The 21,544-nt window shown below is 41.5% G+C and overlaps 1 protein-coding gene across 1 annotated transcript; it reads left to right on the top strand.

The window, feature by feature from the left end:
- Nucleotides 1-1,090: 1,090 nt before the first annotated feature.
- Nucleotides 1,091-20,526, top strand: CAV1 (caveolin 1). Its single transcript, XM_050323799.1, has 3 exons — nt 1,091-1,234; nt 2,000-2,164; nt 18,188-20,526. The coding sequence occupies exons 1-3, from the start codon at nt 1,205-1,207 to the stop codon at nt 18,527-18,529; spliced, it is 537 nt and encodes a 178-aa protein (XP_050179756.1). The 5' UTR covers nt 1,091-1,204; the 3' UTR covers nt 18,530-20,526.
- The last annotated feature ends 1,018 nt before the right edge of the window (nt 20,527-21,544 follow it).

The raw sequence follows: 21,544 nt of genomic DNA, 5'->3' as shown, positions 1-21,544 counted from the left end.
GTAAAAAAGTTACTTTTAAAAGTTGCAACTGACTTGGAAAGTTGGAAAACTTCCATCCAAAGCATTTGTTCTGAAGTTTATGAGCAATATAAACTCCTAAAGAAAGCTGGCTACTAACTGATGACCCTATCAGCAATACATGTCTATGTGGACTGCATTTTCAACAGGTGCAGTTATTTACATCTGTGGAGCCTACATCCATCTTAGCCAGTGGCTTTTCTAAGGTCATTTCTCTGTTGAATTGCCAAAGCCAAATATACTGCAGTTAAGAGTTTTTCTACCTCTGTTGCTGCAATTCTGTGCTAAACTAACACTAAGGTCACTATTTTTCTGTTAATGTTATAAATCTTTCCCCTTAGTCTGATTTCCTAATACAAAATTAATGGTTGCAAGCACAAAAAAAAAAAAAAAAAAACTTAGCTTACCATTACCCTTTAAAAGTAAATCCCAGAGGTTAATATGCATGGCAGACACGTATGGATCAATTCTCCTCCCGGGAAAAATATAGCACTGTTAAAGTGCAGAACTGTTAAATATTTGCATAGTTTTGAAATGAACCAGTTGAGAAAATCTCTTTTTCTTCATCCTAAGGATGTCCAAGTTTCCACAATTGTTCCTGGAGCAGCGATGCTTCTGTGTAAACTATTGTCAGTGCCGGGAGGGGGGAGCCCGACAAACGCCCGACTCGCTCTGGACCTGAAACACTACTAAGTTTTCCATCTCCTCATTGCTTCCTTGCCCCCTCGCTCCTGCCCTCGTAGCTCTGCCACAGATAGCCACTGTCGCCCCCCACAACCAGCGGCGGGGACCCTCTGTCGGGAGTGGCGGGCGGGCGGCCGGGACAGGGCAGGCGACGCGGAGGGGACCCTGTACCTATGACTCTCCCTGTCCCTGTAGTGTCCCTGTCTCCGCAAGCGTAGCCCAAGCATCCGGGACCGGGGCCGTCAGCTCCCAGGTTGCCGGGGCAGGGCTACTTTCTGCTCCCACCCCCAGCGGCTCCCGGCCGCCCTGCGGTGTGCGGGGCCGTATCGCGGCTGTCATCCACCCCAGCCGGAGGGAGGGAGCCGCCCTGGCCAGCGGCCAGCCCCCTCGTTGCAGCTACCTCCCTCGGCCGGCCACTCCGCAGAGCGGGATCTTCCTGCCTCCGGTCCTACAAGTCACAGGGCAGTCACTCGCGGCAGAGCCGTCAGCAGCCCGCGGCAGCATGTCCGGCACCAAATACGTAGACTCGGAGGTATGACTGCCAGGGGATGGGGCCGGGAAGCTGCTCCGTTGCCGTCCCGCCCGCCGCCGCCGAATACCTGCGGCGGCTCGGTCGCCCAAGCTCTCTGACCCGTCGGAGAAGCGGGGCCCAGGCGGCTCGGCGGCATGAGGGCGGACAGCCGGGCACCTGCGGGCAGGGACAGCGGGAGCCGGGGGGCTCGTCCTCTGCGGGACGCGGGGACGGGGGCTAGTGGAATGCGTGGTGGGCGCTACATGGAGGGCGCTACGGCTGGATCAGCGGGATGGAGGGGGCACAGTGACGGCTCTGCGTGGAGGGCAATACAGTGGGGTCAGTGTAGTGGGGACAGTACGGTGAGGGCGTCGTGCTGCGGTCAGCGCGGCGAGGGCGGTGTGGCGAGGGCGCTACGCGGGCATCCCCGGCCTCTCCCAGCTGTGCCCGCGGGAGCGTCCTCCCCGCAGAGGGGGGCTCGCTCCGCCCTGGGGCAACGCCGCTGGCCGGGTGCGGGTGGTGCGGGACCGGGGCCGCCTGGCGGCGGGAGCCGTGCCTGGCACCGCGGGGGTGTGGTGTGCGCCCCGCGGCCACGCTTAAATAGCTGGGCGAGGGCCGCTCCGCTCCCTGGATCCCGCCGCCCCGCGGGACCCGGGGCCGCCTCCCCCAGCCCGGCCCCCCTGCGCGGAGCGGACCGGCCCTGCCCAGCCCAGCCCAGCCCTGCCCTGCCCTCCCCGCCGCAGCTGGGCTCTCCTCTCCCGCCCGCGCTCCCTCTTCTACCCGCAGGGCTTTCTGTACACGGCACCCGTCCGGGAGCAGGGCAACATCTACAAGCCCAACAACAAGATGATGGCAGATGAGCTGAGCGAAAAGGCGGTGCACGACGTGCACACCAAAGAGATCGACCTGGTTAACCGAGACCCCAAGCACCTCAACGACGATGTGGTTAAGGTAAGGGGCCGAGGCGGGACGGGGCGAGGGGCGATGCCAGGTCCTGCAGAGGCAGAATACGTGAGCAGTTTCAGGGCGGCAGCAGCCCGCTAACCGCATCCTTCCACCTGCTGGAAGAGGGAACGGGCCAGGGGCTTATTACATATAGTTTGCGTGTTGTTTTGGTTTTTTTCTTCACAGAAAGGGAGCAGAGAGCCGGAGAGAGGCGGGCAGCAGTTAGGGCAGCCCGCCGGAGCTGGTCGCTCCGGTGCGGTGCGGGGCTCCCCCGCCGAGGCGCACCGGGCTGTGCTCGCCGCGCCCGCCGGGGAGCGGGGGGGGCTCGCTGCGCTGTGTGCCGGCACCCAGCTCTGCAGCCGGGACGTCCCGCCCGGCGCCGGGGGAGCTGGGGGATGAGTTACGTGACCTTGTGTAACACCGTCAGAAGGATTTTCCTTCCCCGAAGCACGCACAGAGTCAGGGCAGGGAGATGGCACAAACCGGATCGCCCTCCCTAAGCCTGGCGGGTGCAAAATCAGGGGTCCTGGTGGTCGTTTGGATTTGTGTCCTTCAAAAGCTGATAAAGGGAAGAAAGTTAAGTAAAATCTGAGTGTGCCCTTGTGTAGATTTTTTTTTGTTTGGGTTTATAAATCAATTTAGCTATCTTCACAAGTCAGGGTAGATGGAGACTTTTGCTTGAAGTCACTTTGGTCAGAAAAATCAGAGCTGAATTTTCTCTTAGCAGACAAACTTTACACTGTGCATGTGAAAATTGAGGATGCTGTCATCTGGAGTTGTCAGACTCTAGGAAAAATGGGAGCTGCCCAGTCATAGTGGATGACTAAGCCACTAACTGGGTTGTTTGGTGTCCAGCAGTGTCAGATTGTGTGCAGTTCGCCATGTTTGTTGGTCACGAAGACCCGTTATTTGTAAAGAGAAATATTGCATTGTTTCCAGAGAATCAAGAGGCTAGACTCTGGTTTCTGAATGTGTATCTGTAAAATTATTCATGCTATATGCAGACAATTTAGCAAGGTCCTGAGTAACCACAAATTCCGGACTTCAACACAATTTGAAGGTGCTAGATATGCCTAATCATCATGCTGGATCAATGCTAAGAATTACTTCTCAAAGTAGTCCATACCTTTAAGGAGCCATTGTCAGCTTTGCTGTATAGAAAGAAAAGGCATAACGTTGTTACTTGTTTAGAAAAATTTATCTTGGTACAAAACTTCCACTAAAATGGCTGATTTTAAAAGGAAGAGAGCAATTCTTTTTCTTCTAACCATGAAGGAGCAGCTGAGTAGACAGGGAATGCAAGAGCTCACGAAGGAGACTGCATCATGGCTTATATCATACACCAGCAGAAGTCCCCAAAGCAATCAAGCCTTCTGAGGATGAGTCATAGCCCCCAGGCAAGTCAGAATCCTGGTGTCCACAAACTTAACTCGTGAAAGATCCTACTGGGAAAAGAGGGAGACTGCTGAAGCAAAAGACCCTAATGGACTTAAACTGAAGCATACAAAGCCCATCCTGCCCTCTGCCTTCCACAGGGGCAAGGATTAAGGAAGTTTGTTACATCCAGTCTTCTAAAAGAAACTTGGAAAATAAGAGTTATAGGAATGGAAAAAATTAGCTTTTCAGTTAGTGCTTTTGAAATAATTGTGAACAAACACATTCATTGAAAAACAGCAAACAGCCAGAATACCAGTACTGCCTCTGTGTCAACAAGTGAGCTCCTGGTGGGGAATATAGTCACATCAACATCGCGGCAATATACCAAAATGAATTTGATGTTAACCAGACAGGATCCATTTTACATCATAAAAACAGCAGGTTTTGTTAAAGATGGCATTGCAAAGCAATCTTTTCTGTTATGAGGATAAATAAGAATAACTTTGCTTTTTGTAAGTATATCATAGATAGGTCCAACCTGAAGAGTAGAGAGAAAAATTTTGCCACAATTTGTGCTTATTTGTTCACTGTGTTCAGATTCATCTGTTAGATGTAGCAGTAAAATTCAGGCCCAGTACCTAGGGGACAGGCTTGGGTTGGGGTAAAGATACACAGATTCTGTTTCTGTCTTAGCCTTTGGTCTGTGGTCCCCTTCTGTCGTGCATCTGCCTTTCATACTTCAACTGTAAATCATGCAGGCAGAGTGTAAAAGATATAGAGTCCCCAGTCTTAGTCAGGTACTGGAAGTCAGAAAAAAAAATGTTCAGGAGTGCTGTAAAGCCAGAAGTGTGGTTCAGGCTGAGCTTAATTTTGTTTTGAGCAGTTACATTTTTCTAGTTTCAGGACCTTCTGCTTTTTACCTAGTATTTTATGCATTTCTTGCCACTTGACTATGAGGCACAATAGCATGGAAACTGGGGACAAATCGGTCAGCCATGAAATAGAAATGATTAGACAGAGAACGAGGAATCTGCTCTGTAAGCAGCTCTCTAAAAGGCCTCAGTGTTGTCTGCATTCAAATACTTCCCATAGCACATTTTAAAAATAACCTTCTCTTGTAAGAAGCAGGAGACATGTTCCCTTGATTTGCAACACAAAGCATCTGCGCAGCTTCCCCTGCAGCAGATGCATGGTGCAGGCAGCAATAGGGTTGGGATCCAGGCAAGGGGAAGAAACCTAAGCAAGACCCTCTTATAAAGCAGCTTTACACCAAAGCTGTTGGTGACTTTTCTTACGGTTTGTCTTCAAATGAGCTACTAAGTAGAAGCTAAGAGCTCAGAGGATTCAAGAAAATTGGGGCAAATGACTGGATTTCTGTTAAGAGAGGGATGTGAATGAGACCTTACAGAACCTGAGGTATGCAGACAATGAAGTTGGCGGCTTTGTGCTGGAGGAAGCACAATCTAGTGAAAATCACCAGAATTTCCTTCCTGTTCCAATTCCTTCAGTAGGGACCAGAAAGGAACGAGTTTCTTCTTCCTTCAGCTGCCCTCATGGCATCACCTTGACAGCAGGAGTGGTCCCATTCCTTCAGGCACTGCCTTGTGAAGGTGGCTAATCAGGGAGGAGGCAAGGACAACATCAGGCAAAGGAGAAACAGCCTCTGTGCATCTGGGAGCTCTCTGGGAGTACTGCTAGTGATACAGCTGGTTAGCCTCACAGTTCTGTTTCATGTGTCCTTCACTAGGCAGTTCTACCCTTGGACTTGTGTCCTGCATTTTATTAGTGTGTGATGAGATGCAACAAACAGGGTAGAAAGCTGACTGCTGGGGTTTTTTTTTGTCATTCATTCCCCAATGACCCAGGACTCATATGAAGATGCCTGAAGGTCAGCCTTTGCTCTTCTTGTTTTCCAACACAATATTTGTGTTTTCCAGAGTATGGCTAAATTGCAGCCTTCCAACTCTGGAGTCCAAAGTTTCTCAAAGTATCTATGGTCAAGTCTGCACAGTTTACTGAATTTGGAAGACATAGAGGAGAGAGCCAGTTCTCCCACAGATTGCTCTTCTCAGTAACTTCCTTGCTCAGGATGGGGATGGACCTTGCAGCCAACCCTGAAAAGTCTACTCCTTTGGGACTAGTGAGGACCAAATGTGCAGTCACATCTGCAGCCAGATTACAGTTTTTTTCCTACAGTGATGTGCTAGGAAAAAAAGGCCTGTGCCTTTTTTTTTGCCTCTAGAACATAATTATTATTTTCTTTTAAACAAGTGGTGTCTATCCACTGCTTGTTATATAGAAGTCCATTTTGCTCTGGAAAATAAAAATAACTTCCAGTACTTGGCTGCAGATGTGAGGATGCAGAGCCTTTGTACAAAGTTTTTAACAGTTATGTATTCATGCATTCCACTTAAAACTAATGCAGTTAAGGACAATTCAGCTCACTGCAAGGAAAAATCTGGAATTTTTAGTCAGATGTTGACAAATACCATAATACCCTTATGTAGTCATTAGGGAGGAAATATTACTCAGCCATTTAAAAACCATTTACAATTTCTGCCTCTTTTTAATGAAAAGAGAGGTTTTTTCAAAAGCAGTTTGCCATTTTATTTAGTCTTTCACAATGAAAGTATCTCCCTGTTGCACTGAAAAAAGATGTAAGATGCATAGAGAGATGACTGGGCAAAGCACTTCCCATCCCCACACCTCAGAACCTCCTGGAAGGAAAGCAGGTGTCATCCCCTGATCTTTTTGGATGGGAAGGTTAAGGTGTTGAGGGCTGTCATTTGGATGTGACAACAGGCATTAACCTGAGAGGAACACAGTTCTGCTCTTGAACAGAATAAAATGAGAGGAGAGCAGAGCTCAATAGGGTGCTATTTCTGACACAAGGAATTAAGTGAAATTTAATGCAGAGCCTTTTTCTTTGTTTTTAGGTATTGTTAAAATCCTGAGAAAATAGATAAATATATAAGTTTTAATATAGCCACAGAAATATATAAATGTATAAATATAGAGATATTTATATCTATTTATTTATATAGGTATATATGAATGTGTATGTGTGTGATTGTGTTCTAATCCAAGCTTGTCATCTGAGCTCTTGCAGTTGGCAGTGACTGAAGTGAGATTCACATCCCAGAGTATAGCCCTATCCATAGGATGGAACAAACAGTGTTCTCAGAGGGCACGTTTCTCTCAATTGCTGATACGTGTAGTTTAAACATGACACCTTACTTGTACATAGCTGTGTTTGAATGTAATTATTCTCTGACTTTGTTTCCTATTAACAAGTTATGGGGTTTAGATTTAAAATGCAAGAAAATTCAGATGTTTGACTTTGGCTCACACATGATCCAATTCTGTTTCAAATGTTTCTTCCAAGGCTAGTCTAGGAGTGAGAGATTAAAAACTCAACGTCATTATGAATGCCAGTTTATATGAGGATTGAGCGAGGTTTTGAGAGTTCTCAAAAACACTTTTCTTGCACGTTAATTAGGAGTTCCCAGACATGGAATTTCAAAATTTCCGTAAGATTAGAGCTAATAATGGCATCTGTCCTAATGAAAGCTTCTTTCTCAAAAAAATGTGTTTGTATTTAAACTCGTGGTGTTATTAAAGCCTTATGCACAGTGTTCTTTCTTAGCATGATGAACATGACTCATAACTCCATAGGAAAATATTCATTTGATGTCCATGAGGACAGAGAGCCAACGATTCAGCATAGCTGTTCCTTTCATTAGAATTTATTGAACATTATCTCAGATTCAGAGGAGACAAATACTTTTCAATTCTGATAGTTTCATCAGAATTCAGATTATGTTTGAAAATTTTAAGAACAATTTGAATTAATTGTAGAGTTTTTAGCCCACTATGTGGATAGAAACACCATCTTCTCTTGCACAGGTTATGGATATTTAAAACAAACAAACAAAAATATTGAGATACAAAACTCTCCAAGGAGAAGAGGCATAATTTTGTACAGTAGAGTGGTCTTCCCATGAGGTCCCCAATGAGGAAATTTGATCTTTGTTGTTGATTTTAGGCAACAGAAAGAAGAAATGAACTTGGGTGATTCTGTAACACTTGTGATCTCTGGAGAACTGAAGACAGATATAGTTCCAAACTAAGATAAGTTTGTATTTCCCACAACTCTCATATACCCTTGTAATAAACAGACAGCAGAATAAAGTGTACATCAGTAATTGATTTTATGAGCTTTTTGATCCAGAACTACCATCTCTCTTTTCTTTTCCAGACAAATGACAGCAATAAAAACCATCTTGGATTTTGAACGTGAAAGAGAGGTTATGCCATTTAATTTTGTTTGATTTATTAAGAAGGCAGGTTTAACCCTACTAATCTCTTTATATTTTCCTGACAGATTTCTTATGAAAATATCTTTTGCCAGTTTCAAAACAAACATTGAATTTAATGCAACATCATTCTTATCAGAAATTAATGTTATCAGATTAACATCCAAAAGAACAAATATTTTCAGTACACTATCACCACTCTAATGAGCATTTGATAAAACATGATTTTATTCAAGATAAAGGAGCTGGGCTGTACAAGAGTGGGTTTTGTCCGTAGTCTTTTACTTATTTGGCCCACATACTTTATTTTCAAATAAATAGGAACTGATAAATTCAGCTTCATAGATAAGTGAGAAGACACTCTCATAGCTGAAGGTGAAAGCATCACATTCTCTGTCCAAACTCCTGCTGTGCTGAAGTTATATTCGCATTTCCAAAAAAGCCTAAGGGAGTCTCATAGATGGAGTGCAACACTTCCTCTGTTAACTTTGAAATCTGTTCTTGGAATTCAAACAAATGCTACAAAAAATAATCAGTTTCCCCTCAAGATCACGTTAGTATCTCCCGTAGACCTCAGCTGCAAAGTCATCTATTGTTCTCTGAAGTCCAAGTTCATGTATCATAGAAACATAGAATGGTTTAGGTTGGAAGAGACCTTAAAGATCATCTGGTTCCAACTTCCCTGCCATGGGCTGGGATGGAACCCACTAGATGAAGTTGCCCCATCTAGCCTGGCCTTGAACATTTCCAGTGATGGGACATCCACAACCTTTAGGAAACCTTTTCCAGTGCCTCACTTATGAATTTCTTCCTAAAATATAATCTAAACCTACACTCTTTCAATTTGAAACCATTCCCCCTTGTTCTGTCACTACATGCCCTTGTAAAAAGTCCCTCTCCAGCTGTCTTGTAAGCCCCCTTTATCGTACTGAAGGTGCTCAGTGGTCTCCCTGAACCCTTCTCTTCTCAAGATAGAACAACCTGAAGTTTTTCAACCTGTCTTCATAGGAGATCATCTTTGTAGCCCTCCTCTGGACTTGCTCCAAGAGGTCCACATTCTTATCTTGGAGGTCCCAGAGCTGGGTGCAGCATTCCAGGTGGGGTCTCATGAGAGCAGAGTGGGAGAATCACCTCCCTTGGGAGAATGACCTCCCTTGACCCGCACTTTTGATGCAGCCCAGAGTGCTGGTGACTTTCTGGGTTGCAAGTGCACATTGCTGGGTCATATTGAGCTTCTCATCAAGCAATACCCCCAGGTCTTTCTCTGCAGGGCTGCTCTCAGTCTATCCTCCACCCAGCTTATATTTATGCTTGGGATTGCCCTCAACCAGGTGCAGGAATTTGCACTTGGCCTTGTTGACTTCATGAAGTTACATGAGACCGCCTCTCAAGCTCATCCAAGTCCCATTGGATGACATCCCTTCCCTCCAGCGTGTCAACTGCACCACACAGCTTTGTGTCATCAGCATGCACTCAATCCCATGTCATAAACTGACAAGAGCAGAACTGTAGAATAAGGGTATCTTGATTTTTCTGAAATGCTAAAGAAGTAATTATCTCATAATTAGGGATTGGTAACTTAAGATCTTGCATAAGAAAGACAACCTTCTAACAGGATGACTGTAGGGGCAGGTTTTTTTTAAAGGAACAGAGGCAGCTAGGCATCACTGCACACTAACTGTCAGCAATAAGCACGTTCTGGTAGAAATGAGGTAAAAGGCAAAAACAGGTTATACAGATTTGCAAAAAAGAATTGCAGCATTTAGCTGGAATGTGTGTATGGGTAGTACATGTAGTCAAGAGTCTCTTTTCCTTAGAATCCCTTTACAAAAATAAAAAGGAAAAATTATTTCCATATCTAAAACAACCCCCAAAGGTCCCTGTCTCTCTCCACGCACTGCTAAGGTGTCTGAGATCTCTATATTTTCATTTCCCATTAGTACCTGAATTTAAGAGGGATGAAGCTACACCAAGTTCCAGAAAGTTAAACTTAATAGCACTTTATTACTTTAATAGCATATAAGCATACAATAATAAAATCTAAATATATCATATTTATGTTTATTAAATAAAATATAGTGTAAAATATAAAATCTGTTTACAGGATGTCTTTACTTTTATTAAAGTTTTTGGATTCAGCTTAACTCCAGACCCCACTAAATAAATAAAAAAATTCCCATTATGTTTCATGTAGTCAAAACTTCACACTGGTGTTTATGTTGATGAATATACCTCTTTAAACATACAGATTGACAGACATATGTGGATCTACATAGATGTAGCAGGGTTCTTCGCTAAACTAGCTGTATTGAACTGTGGAGCGTGAAACTACTAATAAAACAAAGAAAGCTTCTTAGGAGTTCCTCTTAGGGAAAACTTCAGTAACCTCCCAGTAGCCCAGTTTCCAAGGAGGAAAACAGTAATTTTCTGACTGCTTACTCAAGCAACATCAAGATATTTTTCAAGGAACTAGCTGACATGATATCCCCACCTGCACAGGAAGTTCTGCTGTGTTGTAGAGGAGTGTAGATCTCTTCTTGAAGATGATAGTCTTTTGTTCTGCCAGGCTGTATTGAGACAAAACAGGCAAGTGCTTCAGGAATAGATCTCTGGAGAACAGCTGATGGTTACAGTGCTGACCTGTTGGTATCAGTTGCATTTTTCTCGCAAGTACTTCCACAGATTGTGATGAGCCTGCCCATCTGATAAAAGAAGGCCCATCACCAGGGCTCTTCTGGTATGTAATCAGTAATTCATCATGGTCAGGGAGCAAGAGGTCACTCTCTCAGTAATTAGTAGCAAATTAATTTTTGGCTATTTTAATTGATTTTCAGTTCTGTGAAATTATGAGCTGCAGTCATCTTTTTCTAAGTCATGGCATAATTTAAAATTTTTCATAATCCATTTGAATATTTTTTATGCGTGCAGTAGGAACCACTCCTGACCAAACTGGTTTTATTCTCTGGCTGGAAGAGTTCAGTCCTTCTATCCTACTTTCTAACTTGAATATCTTGTTTGTTAAGCATTGTTTGCTTTTCTGGCATACTCCATAACACTCAGGAAAGATTCACTATTTCCATTAAAAGATCTGCCAGCAGAACACTTTTCTTGCTGTATTGTGGAAAGCAGGCACAGGGACTCGGAATGTAAAGCAAAGTCATTGGTCAATTTGAACAAGTAACTGGGATGCAACAGTTCTGCTTGCTTGTTTAGGCTTTCATTCACTTTGGAAGTACTTGTCATTTTTCTGCACTTAGCCAGCCTCACACAAGAGCTCTGGTCCTAGCCATCTGCAGTCATGGTTGCTTTTTTTTTTTTTTTTTTTCAAAAGAGGAATTGTTGTGCCTGGTGATCTGGCCAGTCCCCAGAAGATCAGTGATCAGTGTGCTCTGAAGACAAAGTTCAAGATTGGCAGGCAAAGCCTAATCTTGCTGCAGCCCTACCTGGAAGGACTCAAAGTTCTATTGTTAGATGCTTGCCACCAATGCCAAGAGTCAAGATGATTTCTTGTCTTGTGATGGAGCTGAACATTGCTAGGTGTTCCTGTTTTGTAGTCACTCATGCTGTAGCCTGAGGTTTATATAAATATGATATAAATATATATAAATAAATACTGTGGAATAGTTTACGCTTTACTAAACACCTGAGAGCACCTAATGTTTGCTGTTGAAAGCTGATTAGGGAGGAAGTATCTCATCTAGGAATCACAAAACTCTCTATTTTCAGGAACGAAGTACCAGCTTCTCTACATAACTACAAGTAAACATTTGCCAGATGTTGATTACACAGTACTCTTTAAAGGCTGAATGAGTCACCTGATATCTGGGAGGGAAGGGAGAAGAGCAGCTTCACTCCTTAAAGTCTCAACACCTCCCCATTGTCTTTCATGTGGATTCAGTAGAAATAATGCAAACTTTTTCATCATTTTCTGATAAACTGTGGCAGTGGTCTGGAAGAAAAGCATCAGTATATGTGGAAACGTGGTATTCCAAAAAATCAAGGAAACATGTAGATGTTTAGCTTGTATCACTGATTGTGAGTTTACTGCTTGGGGTTTTTTTTCAACTGATGTGACCCCTTTGTTCTCCAGGCACCATAACTGGAAATTTTTAAGTTTCAAATAGTATGTGGAAGTACAAAAGCTAATAATGATCTCATATGCTCATGCATTTTCTTATTTTTAATAATACACACCACAGCCTTCTTCAATGTTAGTAGTGTTGCACCTGTCCTGAACGTCACAGCCCAGATGTGACTCGTGCCATAGAAAGGATTGTCATTTTGTGATATTTTATACATTTGCTTCTGTTGAATGTTTCTTTGAATGTTTCTTTGAAGGACATTGAATGCACTGGGGATTTTTACAAATGACATTTGTAAAAATACCATAGCTACTTCAAGTCTTATAAGGACACAATATAATATGGTGAAACACTATTAAACTTACAGTCTTGGAACCAGGGAAAACCTGTTTAAAAACAGCCCAGGATAAGCTAAGTAATTAGGATAAGTAAGTATAGTTTCCATAGTCTGTGCAAAAAAATTAAAGAAAACTGGCTTATGACTTTTCCTTGAATACATTCAGACTAGACTTTAACCCTGATCTGGCAGAGTATGTAAGCATATTGACCTCAGTGGGACAGTTCACATTTTTCAGGTTGTGTGCATATTTAAGTGGTTTCCCTGACTGGAGATTAACAGTGATTAATCAAGAAATATCCAGTAATGATCTAAGCAAGCTTTTACTGACTCCAAAATACGTTGATGGCACTCAAAAATGTAGGCACCCTCACCGCTTGTTAAGGTTGCAGTGCAAACTGCATGCTGTGAGAACAGTGTCAGCATGCAGCAACCACACATGAAGATTTGAATTATAGCTAAAATCACAGAAGTGTAGGTCAAAGCCTAATGCTCATGGTCTTAATAATTTTTTGCTGATAGACCCAGCACAGCAATTTTTTTCTATGTAATGGGTATTACATAGAAATACATCCTCAAAGAACAAACTTTTGAGGAAAACCACAACTGCTAAGTAGGTGGTTTGAGGTTGGCATTTAACACACCTTTTCAGCCTGCCAGGTTTTGATACCTAGAGACTTACAATGGTAAGGTCACAATGTCAACTATTTTATACATAAGGCATATATTCTTGAGTCAGATAACACCGTTATTTGAGTCATGACACCATTAAGCTTTTTTAATTAGTAATTCTTTTCCTTAAACAGACTTTTCCCCTTTTTTGTAAAAAATCTTGTAAATAAATCCCATACTATTTCCCTTTCTTGTAAAAAAATCTATTTTAGAATCAAGGCAGGTTCCTTAATTTCCTGAAAAACATATACAGAGCAAAAGAAGCTGTGTTGATTCTCATAGCAGAATAAAACAAAAGCTTCAAGCAACGTAAAAACTGACTTTGCCAAACTGAATAGTAGGAAACAAAGAATAGCTGAAGTCAGGAAGTGTATTGTAGGCATGGTACAGGAGTTGATAGTGTTTAATAGTTTAGGCTGAAACAGAAGGCTGTAGCGAGTTATTAGCATCCTTTAGACGGTCAAAACAAATTTCCTGTACTTCTTGCCTCAAGTGAATGTGCCTGTATTTTCATTAGCTTGTCAACAGTCTCAATGTGATTTCACAGCACACCCTGACAGCTCTGGAGGAACTAACTACACACTGAACATGCAATCTACTGAACAAGACCTGTGCCTAACCTAAGCGTGCCTATATGTGGATAAAACTGAATTCTTCACAGATCTACATGTACGTGGTACTTTGGCAAATGTGGCCTTGAGAACACCTAAAAAGTTTTGTTATCCTTGCAACCCAGTTAGATTCATTTCCAGAAATGAGTGTCTTTCTTCTGTAGCATTCTATTTCTGGCCACTTCTTTCATCTGTAAGTCCTATTTTTACTTTACTTAGTTCAGTTGGACTCCCATTATCAGTCTGATGACACTCACCATCAGTGAGTGCTGCTGAACTAAAAACCAGAGGAGAGTAATAGGAGTGACTGAGGAAGGAGTAAGTGACCTGAGTGATGTAAATGTAACCCATAGCAAGGCAAAATGCATCCAGTCACCTGTTCTTCCTGCTGCCTGTGGAAGACTAATCCCTAGGAGTTAAAAGTAGGATACTTCCTGGGAGCGGTTTAGTGCAGGAGGAACCTGAGTGATATCTCAGTTCCTGAAGCATAAGGACTTATCTGTACTGCTTGAACAGTGAAATAAATAGATCATTTCCCATCCAGCGCATCTGTATGTAGTGTGTTAGCAGATGAGAAGTAGAAGAGCCTAGATTACCTCAACTCCTTGCCTGTCTTTATTTAGACATTTTATTTGCTGCAGGTGAGTCTGGGTTTGGACAGCACTGTAGCGGTTCACGTGTCAGGCATAGCTGAACTTTCTTGACATGTATGTAGTTCCATAATGTTTTTATGGCTTTCAGTGAGATAACAGCTTCATTTTAACACTATATTCAGCTAAGAGTCTTTTGAGTTGTCAGTCTGTTTTTCTGTCTTTTCACTCACAAGTTCCCTTATTCAAACTAGGGTAATCTGGAACATGGAACTTGAGGAATAAAGAAATGGGAAAGGCATAGTAGTGTTACATCAGCCATGGTTCCTACACAGCCATCAGCTTGTGTGCATTGGTAGAAACATTCTGAGAGCTGTTGAAACTGCTCCAAAAAAACCTTGATAATTATTGGTGGCATGAATATTCGCTATTATCTTACAGACAGATTTATCCCTGAGTACTTTCAGGACAACTGTGTATGACTTCAGCTGGGTAAACCTGACCAAAGATATTTCATAAATGTTCTAATATTAGCAGCATCTCCTGGAATGAGGACAGGGCTGTCCATCTGGAAATGTTACATGGCATGATTTTTCTATCAGCTCCCCAGGATTAACTCCATGGACATTTGTTGAAGACAACAGGCTAACATTATTAGTTACTACAAATTGCAGTTACAGAAAGTTTATTATTTGTTTTGAAAATCAGTGAGTTTATTGGCCTCCATTTTCCAGTAAAATATTCATTACAATGGATTATTTTGAAAGGAATCAAATCAACTCTTACTGTGTATTTTAAAAGTTCTAGAAAATTCACATTAACCTATGTGTGTCTTTTTGCATGCAAACAAATGCTTTTCTGATAAAAATAGGTCTCACTTAGTTAAAGATGTTGCCATGAAAAGGCCCATGGAACTCAATGCAAACTTGTTTTCCTTCTGAGATTTAATATTTCCCTTACCAATGAGTTGAAAAAATACAAGATGGACTCTACCACAACTGAACTGAATAAAAAGACTTCAGATATGACACTGACTAGCCCTCAATGCTCTGAACTTCTAGGATTGGTTATGGTGCCTTTGCCAAGGATCACAACATCAGCCGGTGTGAAGCATTTAATAAATTGCCATCAATTTTAGAAATTAGGTCTATTCTCAACCATATAGTTTTTATGTAGTAATATTTTTTGAGAAGCAGTTTTCTTTGCTGCAATCATCCTGGGTTTTGCCATTATCTGCGTATTTTTATTATCTGATTGCAAGGCAAATTTTGATGATAAGGCAAGAACACCCATTCATTTGAAAATGAGCTAACATGGGATGTGGGCTACCATGAAAAGATGGCTTTTGAATAGCTGCAGAAAAAGATTCTATAAATATACTTACTTATGTATTAAAAAAAAAAATATTCTTGCTCCATAAACACAGGCATACATTTTGCCAGCTTGTGTACTCCATTGAATGAGATTGATTTCAGTGGACAACGTACAGATCTTGAGATCATCTGGAGGGGCAGGAGTGGGAATAAATGTAAGACTAAATGTAAGAATAAATGCCATCATTGGTAATAATGACTTCTCCATGTATACATCTACAACCTTTTCCTCTTTCTTTCACGATGCAGTCCTAAAATCCTGTGATTGATACGAGGACATCTGTGTTTTTCATTTAGTTAAAAGATCACAATACATCAGGAAAAGTTTCTTGCTCTATTTTATTATACTTCACCTAACTTTTAATGACTCATGTAGATATTTATATTACAGTCAATGTACTTCAGAAAGCTAATTTTGTCTGTTGTTTATTCCCCAAACGTGCACATTTATATCTAAAAAGCGCAAAAAGAAGACAGAGAACATGTTGTTGCTTGTGATTTGCACAAGAGCTTCAGTCTTGCACGCATTGAAATTACAGAGCCCAAATAATTTCCAGTCTCATGTCTTCACTGAGCAGTGAATGTAGTGTGCTTCCTACACTGTCTTTAGACTGATTTCAAGGAACCTGTTTTCTAAGATATGTACCAAAAATTAATTAACCTACAAAAGCAGAGGTTATTGCATAGTCATAGAACTTTTACAGAACAGAACCATTATTCAAACTCTTTTTTTCGTTTTGTAGCTATTACTTAAAATTATGCTATTCAATTTCAGAAAGTCCAGACAGACTTTTCACCCTGAGTGCTGTTACAGACAAGCACATAGAGATGACCTGTGTTCCTTGGGTGTTCTGCCACTGCAGAGTCTCACATTGGTTTCTGCATAGATGGAATTTCAACCCAAATGCTATCTTTAGGTGTGATTGTGATGGTGATGTTGATGGTGATGGTGATGAATTCCCATCCCAAAGAATGACTTTCAGATCACTACAACCTCCTTCAGAGTAGCAGACAAGGAGGAGGTTTATAGTTTGCATTACATGCTGTCTAGAGAGAAGAATTGGCAGAGAAAGTGATGTTTAGGCCCAGTAGTATGTCCAATTAAGCCAGCCTGATGTTAGGCATTCAAGATATTTGATATCACAGATGATTCAGAAATTTCCTCCGAAGGACTTTCAACCCCTTCATGTAGATTGCACATAGACCGTGCACTTTTGCTTGGAATTATGTTTTTTTGTTTAAGAAGCCAGAAATTCCAGTGGTTTTGTAGTATTTTTCCCTTTGTTAGTAAGTTTTGTTAGGAGGTGATAAAAAATTCAGCAGGAGAGAAGAAGGAGTGTTTTCCAATTATTACGTATTCTTCAGATTAAAAGAAGTGATTGTGAGCTTTTTCCCATAGTATAGGCAATACTTGCACTGAGTGTGTGTATATTCATCTCCTTCCAGCATGCTAAGGTACTATTGCACAAGTTTCTGAGGCTGCTGGCCCATATCATAGTTACCCTGCTCCTGTAAATCTTCACTTTCAGCAGAATTATCATCTCACTTTGGGATCCAGTCCCAGGAATGCAAATTCTTTTTCTTTTCATCTCATTTAAACAGTCATTTAGTTTCTTGCAGATGAATAGTGTTGTGATGTTCTCTTTCCTGCTGAATGCAGTATCTATACAATTGGTTGTGCTAACTAAATTAAATATCCTGTACTGTGGGTTATATCAAACACATCTGTGTGACATGGAGCTGAACCATCATTGCAATTCTGTTAATTTTCTAATAGAAATGTTATGACAATTAAGCTTCCTGTACAGCTCAGTATTTCAACAGAGAGTGCTAAAATATGCCTTTTGGAATGCACTGCTTCCTTAAGTGACTTTTTGAATAGTCAAAACTACAAAGTACATGGAAGAGTGTGTTCCTTCTAAATATTAACATGTTAGCCTGGCCATGTCTTTAATGAACAGAGTTGTCACATAAATAGGATACTCTGGAGCAAAATAACTCGAATGCGAAGAGCCTCCTCATATTTAGTATGATGAAAGAGCTCCCTAACACTTTAGGACTAAAGAGGACCTCTACTTGAAGCATATCTAAGTCCATAATTTTATTTCTCAGTCTACTAGGAACCATATATGCCTGTTTCAAAGAATGTATTTAAATAGCAAGCCTCACTGTTTATTCACTGTCAACATTCAGCAATGCTATACAAGGAAAGATGGCAAAATTCGGACGAGTAAAACAGATTTTATTGTTATGTGCTTGAGGTGTGTAAAAAGCCAAAGTAGTGACTCCATTCATAAAGACATGAATGAGTTAGGCAATGAAAGCATGATGATTCTACTCAACCTGGTTTGTCCCCTAAGTAGACTAAGGGCAGTGAATACCTTAGGGCTGTAGGAGATGAGGAAAACATATTCAGCTTTGTGAAAATAAGTTAGATGTCTAATTTAGAGATAATCATTGAGACTCTCTGGTAGTTGCTGGAAAAAACATAGTTACTGAAGATTCAGTACTTAAATGATGTGTTATAGTGGGTTGAAATCATGTTGGGATGTAAGAAGCACGTGCTTTGGTGTTTTGTTGCAGGGGACCATAGCTCTCCAGAAAAGGTGTTTCTGGAATGCACCCTTGATGGGAATGTCTGACTGACCTGACTTTGTGTTCTTTGCTGCAGATCGATTTTGAAGATGTGATTGCTGAGCCAGAGGGAACACACAGCTTTGATGGGATTTGGAAGGCCAGTTTTACCACCTTCACTGTAACGAAATACTGGTTTTATCGTTTACTGTCAGCAATCTTTGGTATTCCTATGGCTCTCATCTGGGGCATCTACTTTGCCATTTTGTCCTTCCTGCACATCTGGGCAGTGGTGCCGTGCATAAGGAGCTACCTGATTGAGATCCAGTGCATTAGCCGCGTCTATTCGATCTGCATCCACACGTTCTGCGACCCACTGTTTGAGGCTATAGGCAAAATGTTCAGCAGCATCCGATTCACAGTACGGAAAGAGATTTGAGGGACATGTCAAGGAGAGCCATCAGCCTAGGAAGGGGTTTTTTTGTGTTGTTTGGAGTGTTTTGGTGCCAGTTTCGTGTTTCCCAAAGCAACCTACAGCAACTGGTGGTGGATATACTGGCCCAAAACAAAGAATCACTTGCTCAATTTCTTTTTCTACTGTTACTGGACTACTTGCCTTTTTTTTTTTCTTTCTTTTTCCTTTTTTTTTTTCCCCTCCAGTCTGCATTTCAAACTAACCTTAAATGGCTATTCTTCCAAGCCAGCTGCATATCATTTTGCTGGATGTTCAGTTCAGAGATTGAAGTGTTGTTGGATGCCTTTTTATCTTACCCTTCATTCCTTGTGAGATAAATCCACAGTGATACTGAAGAATGAAAAAAATGCTTTCCAACACTATAAAGCCATTCATTTTATTGTGGCCAAAGAGTGCAGAGCTATCACAGCAGAATAAACGTGACCAGCTGGCAGGTTTTAGCAGAATGTTCTTTTTCAATTGGATTGTCAGTTGACTGCAGCTATTTACAGTCATGGTCAGATATTGTGCACTATGAATAAATTCGTTAAGTAAACATATTACTGAACTAGTGTATGTCCTGAAAATTTAACACTTTATCAGGCTGTAGACATTGACACCTAAAAGCTTCGGTCAGTGCCTTTCTGTCTCATTCTCTCTTGGAAGTTTGCATCCAGTTGTTTCTCAGCCTTTGCTAGGATTCCAGAAGCAAACTGCAGTTGAGAGCACTAAAACTGGTCATAATGGAAATATTTTCCTGACTGTGACTTATGATGCATCCCTTTGTGAGCATTTAGGTGCTTATGTCATAGGCTTCTGGGGTATTTTTGCAAAATATTCTTACAAGTAAATGCATATCGCAGGTATGCCAAAGATAACCTTGAGTTTCAAGAAAAATGAAGGTGTGCCAAACAAGCCACAGGAGGCTGGGTAGGAACTGCCCCTGAGAGAAACTTTTCTATCATTTTTCAAAACTTTCCTATCAGCAGAAGTCAGCCTGCCACTAGCATGCAGATTGTTTTCAAGATGCTTTGCTGAGTTTAAACTTATCCATCACAAGAGATGGATTAGAATCTTCACATTTGTGTGTCGGTTTGTTCATTTTTAGCTGACCTGCCACATCAGGAAGTCTTAAACAGAGGGTGTTGTGTGAAACTACCGTGTTGCAAAGTGGAAGGCCTCGGTAGTAGAGCCTTTGCAACATGTTCTGATGCTGTGACCTGCAAGAGCTTTTTGCCCTCATGATAGTACTGTGTTCAGAGATGCTCTGCATCCTCATTGGTGTGTGTGAAGCATTTGTAAAAATAGTTGTGAGGCTAATCAGCTTTATTGTAAAGCAAGCTGGGGCCTGAGCCTGCTCCAGCTGGAATCTGCAGCAAACCAGTTCTTGCCCTCCAAGTGTGCAAGATTTGGCCCTTGGGATGAACATGGAGCTGTCTGGTACACCTACAGCTTTTTTATTTAGCGCTGATTTTTCACGTACTGCTTTACCTAACATGAGAGTGCCTTCAGTTCTACTTCTGCCAAAGCATTGAAAACTTTAGGAAATGCTGCATTTTTTAAGGGGGAGGGAAGGGGGAAGAGGGGAGGGGAGAGAGGGTGCACAAAAAAAATTACAAAACTATTAACTACTATTTGCATTTAAAACAGACACTGGTATGGATATAGTTTTATGTTTTTCTATGTACATAATGGAGAGCGTACTATTATAGATTTTTTCAGTATTAAAAACAAGAAAGATTGTAAACAAGAAATACTTTATCTTTTTATGAGGAAAATCACTCTGAAAGAAACCTTGATTTACGATACAAACTGTGTATCCTGAAAGATGTCTGTTCACTTAGATTTTTTGTCCCTAATCTAAATACATTGCTGATCCAAACATTTACATTATTGTTATACGCTTACAGATATAACTGGCACTTTTTTTTTAAAATTCTGCATGTACATTAAAGACTACAATAAAAAGATGCTTAATGATAGCTCCTGTCTGACTCCTTTTTCCTTGAAAGTCATGTGGACAAAAATTGTTCAAAGCTTTCTTTGTCACTCCAGTGGAAACAGGATTTTTCCTAATAAAAGCTCATTAGCTGAAGCATTTAATGTATGGAAATAGGGGAATGACAGCTTTTATTCAGCCATGCAAAGACCTAACTTGTGACAGGACAGTTTTTTTCTGTGGTTTTATTGCACAATACCTGTCACACTGTTAAGCTAGTACACAAAAGCCCAACAAAGCAGGCTATTACAAATGGCCTACAAATCTGTTAACAGTATTTTAATGTTCAAATGGCAGACAACAAATAAATGTAGTTGATTTTATGTTTCCCAATAGCAGAATGGTGTATTTAGCCATCATTAATAGGCCATAGGTAGCAAATAGTGTGTTCAGTTGGACTGTGAGAAAATGTAAAACGTTGTAGAAGATAAAAGGGAGGTCGTAATGCGAAAGTAAAGCAAATACACCTTCAGTATTCAAAAATATCTTGCTTTTGCAAAGAGCCTGATATATTCAGGCTTAACCATTTAGAATGTCATGACTATTAGACTCTTCCTGGGAGAGATGTGCAAATTCACCATATGATCTCACTGTCCCTGGCACTTCGCTGAGCAGCAGACCCAGGGCTGTACTGTGGCTGGATCTCATATCAGTGCTCCTGCCATAACACTTAAGATCCATACCACAACCATGGTACATCCCATAGTAAGATCCACGTTTGCCTACTAGAGGAGTAGACATTAGCTGTTGGACAGTGGCACCAGGCAATCTCCCGTCATGGCTGTAAATGTGGTATAGACAGTCTTACACTGCTGGATACAAAAGTCAGGACCTGTGCACTCAGGTGGGCTCAACAACTCTTCTTCCTCCTCCTAGAAAATTTCTTGTCTGTCATTGGTCACTCTTCTCATCCTCTGAGTCAACAGTTCTTAAATTTTTGCCATGTAGCTTGAACTGTTTTACTTTACCCTGAGATGATGTATCAGGGAGCTGGACACTCC

The sequence above is a fragment of the Myiozetetes cayanensis genome, unplaced genomic scaffold (genome assembly GCF_022539395.1).
Source record: "Myiozetetes cayanensis isolate MyiCay16 unplaced genomic scaffold, myiCay2020 scf3, whole genome shotgun sequence".
NCBI classification, from domain to species: Eukaryota; Metazoa; Chordata; class Aves; order Passeriformes; family Tyrannidae; genus Myiozetetes; species Myiozetetes cayanensis.
This window is presented reverse-complemented; position numbering and strand designations above follow the sequence as displayed.